Source organism: Nansenia antarctica (genome assembly GCF_963989245.1).
Source record: "Nansenia antarctica genome assembly, chromosome: 9".
NCBI lineage: Eukaryota > Metazoa > Chordata > Actinopteri > Argentiniformes > Microstomatidae > Nansenia > Nansenia antarctica.
This window is the reverse complement of record NC_137679.1, coordinates 43,198,211-43,203,210: the sequence shown is the minus strand read 5'-3', so window position 1 is coordinate 43,203,210 and position 5,000 is coordinate 43,198,211. Positions and strand designations below refer to the sequence as shown.

The following is a 5,000-nucleotide window of genomic DNA, read 5'->3' as shown; positions in this document are numbered from 1 at the left end:
TACAAGGATGAGAAGACCTCCAAGGAGCCCAAAGGAACCATCTTCCTGGACTCCTGCATGGGCGTTGTCCAGGTAACGATAATGGGCGTCGTCTAGGTAACGACAATGGGCGTTGTCAGGGTTGCCAGATGGGGCGGGTTACCGTCGAATGGGCTACTTTTGATCACACTGGGACGGAAAAAAGGCTTTTTTCAGCGGTTGGGCTGGATAGATACGTTCCATAGCAGTTGGATCAGAAGTATAGCAATGAAATGCTATGAGGAAACTAAAGTGTCTGCTCACCAATTTGCTTCCTCACCCCCTCCTGCCCTGATATGTGTTTTGATCATGAAGCAGGAATACATTAGCGATGGTTAGACTGAGAGGTACCGTAATGGAAGCTCAGGTACTCTTCTGATACAGCTGCTCTCTACTTCACATCTGCATTTAGACCGAGGATGTCATGATAGCTTACTATAACACGCTAGCTTCTTACAACCCCAGGTAGCTTATTATTAAGTAACATAATAGCCTCTGTGGTTCAGTTGGTAGAGCACGGCGCTAACGACGCTTAGGTTGGGGGTTCGATTCCCGCTGGGACCATACTGAAAAATGTATGCACTCAATGCAATGTAAGTCGCTTTGGATAAAAGCGAATGGCTTATGTTTGGGGTGGTCCAGTGGTCTAGTACCACGGCCTGGGGTGGTCCAATGGTCTAGCACCATGGCCTGGGGTGGTCCAGTGGTCTAGCACCATGGCCTGGGGTGGTCCAGTGGTCTAGCACCATGGCCTGGGGTAGTCCAGTGGTCTAGCACCATGGCCTGGGGTGGTCCAATGGTCTAGCACCATGGCCTGGGGTGGTCCAATGGTCTAGCACCATGGCCTGGGGTGGTCCAGTGGTCTAGCAGCACCATGGCCTGGGGTGCAGTACCATGGTCTGGGGTGGTCCAGTGGTCTAGCACCGCGCTCTACAATCCACACACACACCCATGTCGGCATGAGTTCGAATCCGGCCCGTGCCCTGCTTGTGACACACCCTCTCCTCCTTACGTTCCTGTCTGTCTCCACTATCTCTCTACCCAATAAAATGGAAAAATACGAGTGGGACGACTGCCCCCACTCAGACTCACAACAAAACAACTTTAAACAAAAAAGAAAACAGCTGTAGTCCTCAGCTGACCCCCGTGTATTAGCGTGTGTCAGGTTTGGATAGTCCCATTAACCGGCCACTTTGTACAACATCAATAATCGATACCCTGCAGGACCCAGGAGGCCGGCACTACGACGGCCTGAGTAAACACACAGGAGGAGGGGTGGTTTCACTGGTGCAGCGCAGAGGCGGAGGAGGAGAGGGGGTCATATGAGGACAACCAGTAAATACTGCACCTATAGAGAGAGAGGGGGAGGGATGGGGGGGAGAGAGGGAGAGAGAGAGAGAGAGAGGGAGAGAGGGAGAGAGAGAGAGAGAGAGAGAGAGAGAGAGAGAGAGAGAGAGAGAGAGAGAGAGAGAGAGAGAGAGAGAGAGAGAGAGAGAGAGAGAGAGAGAGAGAGAGAGAGAGAGAGAGAGAGAGAGAGAGAGAGAGAGAGAGATGCACTGTGTCCAGAGATGGGATTCATAGCGTTGTGTTCGTAAATTCACCGGAGTACACACTGGGTTCAACGTCATAAAGGGACCAAGTAATTTGATTGGACGAGGAGGGAACGAAGCCCAGAAGGCTTGTACATAGTTCCACTCCCGTCAATAGCCAAGGTTCAATATACCACAAAGAACACTTAATACATGTAACTAAGATAAAAGAAACCACAAACAAAATCATATCCATGGGGCAAAATGGTAGGATAGCACCAAAAAAAAAACATCTAGAAAAGAAAACCAGAAATAAGAGCAAAAATCATGGAAAGGAAAAAAAGTTATGAAGAATTTAACGGGAAAAAAGAAAAGAAAGAAAAGAAAACCATTCTATTACTAAGAATGTTAACGCAGGACCAAGATGAAATGAACAGCTCATGACGAAATTAAATAATCTTTCAGTTGCTTTTTGAAAACAGTGAATGAGACAGAGAGAGAGACAGAGAGAGAGACAGAGAGGGAGACAGAGAGAGAGACAGAGAGAGAGAGACAAAGAGAGAGACAGAGAGAGAGACAGAGAGACAGACAGAGAGAGAGACAGAGAGAGAGACAGAGAGACAGACAGAGAGAGAGACAGAGAGACAGACAGAGAGAGAGACAGAGAGAGAGACAGAGAGAGGGAGAGAGAGGGATAGGGAGGGAGTGAGAGAGAGGGACAGACAGACGGACGGATGGCTGGGGGAGGTAGACCACCAGGGGAGGCTGGTAGAAGTAGAACACCAGAGAGACTGGTTGAAGTTGAGGGTTATACGGTTTTGTTTTTATGTGTCACCGATTTCCCCTCCCTTCAAAATAAAGGTGTACCACAGTGAAAGTGAACGTCTGTGTTTTAACGTCTGGTGTTTCAGAACAGCAAGGTGAATGTCTGTGTCTGGTCTCTGGTGTTTCAGAACAGCAAGGTGAATGTCTGTGTTTCGGTCTCTGGTGTTTCAGAACAGCAAGGTGCGTCGCTTCGCCTTCGAGCTGAAGATGCAGGACAAGAGCACCTACCTGCTGGCGGCCGACAGCGAGGCGGAGATGGAGGAGTGGATCTGCACGCTCAACAAGATCCTGCACAGCTGCTTCGAGATCGCCATGCAGGAGAAGAGGAACGGAGACCTGCACGACGGTGGGGGGGGGGGAGGTGTGGGTGTGGGGATTTGGGTGTTGGTGGGTGGGGTGGGGGGGTGTGTGGGTGGGTTTGGATGCGTGTGTGTGTGTGTGTCGGGGGGGGTGTGGGTGTGTGTGTGGGTTTGGGGGTGTGTGTGTGTGTGTGTGTGTGTGTGTGGGTTTGGGTGTTGGTGGGTGGGTGAGTGTATGTGTGTGTGTGTGGGTGTGTGTGTGTGGTGTTTGGGTGTGTGGTGTTTGTGGGTGGGCGGGCTTGTGTGTGGGTGTGTGTGTGTGGATGTCGTGTGTGTGGATGTCGTGTGTGGGCTTGTGTGTGTGTGTGTGTGTTTGTGTGTGTGTGTGTGTGTGTGTGTGTGTGTTTGAGAGTGCCTGTGTGCACGTGTGAGGTGACCACCCATGCTTTTCCCCTCAGCGATTCTCTTGTAAATCAAATATATTCTACATTATAATATAATATTATCATAATAAACATCTGGAACGTTCCTTAAGACGACTCTGTTGGAGTTTTGAGGTTTCCTCCCCGCTCCCTTGTCAGAAGTTCCACTACTTTGACTTTTACTCTCAAAAACAAGAAAAAAGCAATACAAATGGGGGAAATGTTAATTAAAATAATAAAAATAATCTGCCAAGAACGGGGTAAATTTCACTTGCCAATATAAGTAAAATACGTCTTAAAACTAGTGCAGTCAGACATCAAACAAGCATATATCGCCTTGATTTATGATATTTAGTCTTTAGATTGACTTTTTGCAGTGTGAGTTCTTAGAGCTGATTGGTTGGTTTCTCTCCTGCAGATGATGAGCTGGGTAAAGCAGACCTTTCTTCCGGAGGTTTCCAGGACACGTTCCAGGTACGTACAACAGAGCCTGGCCTGGTCATCACACAGAGACTGGTCTCAGGCCAGTTTCCATCCAGATCCTAACACAGCCACCGCTTTACTGAAGGTAGTAGACGACCTCAGACTCAGTGTCAGTACTGTACTCAGACTTCACCTGAGGATGAGGGAGGATGATGAGGATGGAGTTGAGGATGAGCTTTAACTGAGGATGAGGGAGGAGATGATGATGAGGTTGGAGATGAGGTTCGATGAAGACGATGACTGGAGATGGATGTGAGGATGAGACTGCAGCTGAGACAGCCTTGGGCCGACGCACACACACACAGACACACACACACACACACACGCACACACACACACACACACAGACACACACACACACACACACACACACACACAGAGACATCTGGTTCAGCAGTGTGTGACAGCGGATGAGGCCAGAAGAGGTCTGTGTCTGCTGCGACAGGAATGAGACGTGGCAGCCTTCAACCTTCAGCCTTCAGTATGATGAGGTTCCTGAGGCTGCGGATGTTCTCTGTCTCAGCCTAGACCCTCTCAGCCTTCAACTTCATGACACACACTTACACACACACACACACACACACACACCACACACACACACACACGCACACACACACGCTCATTAATAACCATTATGCCATCCATCAGTAATCCTGTGTGTGTGTGTGTGTGTGTGTGTGTGTGTGTGTGTGCGTTCCTCTCTGTCCTCAGACGGCCAGGGACATCGAGTCTAAGATGAGGAGTGAGACCCGCCTGAAGCTGTTCACCCTGGACCCCGAAACACAGGTGACCACACCACTGCCTGACTGAAAAGTGTCAAATAGAACACAATACACACTGAACAAAAGGCCTTTGGATCCATAAAAAAACTGTGTACATCATTTCCTCATGATTAAAATGTGTTTAATCGAAGAAGATCATTTGTGTTCATTAAACCCATTTCAACCGTGTGGAAGAACCAATGTACAAAAATGTTGTACGTCCTTTTGTTATGCATAAAGTGTAGCTCAAAGCATTTCTGCCCCCTCTAAAAATGGTTAAGTCTGACAATCTTGTTCAATTCAAATCTTATACAGTACAAAGGTCTGGACACACTGCCCCATTAAAACATTTTCTCAAGATGTTTCACTCACTTAATAGTAATTTCCGGCTCTTTCTGTTGGAGTTAATGACCTTGTAAGCCTCTGACTAACCTCTCACGCTGTGTCTCCATAGAAACTGGACTTCTCCGGCATCGAGCCGGATGTGCGGCAGTTTGAGGAGAAGTTTGGCAAGAGACTTCTGGTGACCTGCAACGACCTCTCCTTCAACCTGCAGGCCTGCGTGTCTGAGAACGAGGAGGGACCCACCACTAACGTACGTCTGAGGGCAGGCAGGCAGACAGACAGAGAGACAGGCAGACAGGGCTGTGTGCTGGAGAACGA

General features: G+C 48.8%; 1 protein-coding gene across 1 annotated transcript in view; it reads left to right on the top strand.

The window, feature by feature from the left end:
• LOC308164787 (dedicator of cytokinesis protein 9-like) overlaps positions 1 to 5,000 on the top strand; it is a gene marked incomplete at both ends in the record, with an annotated part of 93,727 nt that overhangs the window by 32,974 nt on the left and 55,753 nt on the right. Inside the window, 5 exon segments of the mRNA XM_080538815.1 lie at positions 1 to 72; positions 2,544 to 2,718; positions 3,512 to 3,567; positions 4,288 to 4,362; positions 4,792 to 4,932. The exon segment at positions 1 to 72 is cut by the window's left edge and continues 63 nt beyond it. Coding sequence (XP_080394941.1) covers positions 1 to 72; positions 2,544 to 2,718; positions 3,512 to 3,567; positions 4,288 to 4,362; positions 4,792 to 4,932 — 519 coding nt within the window.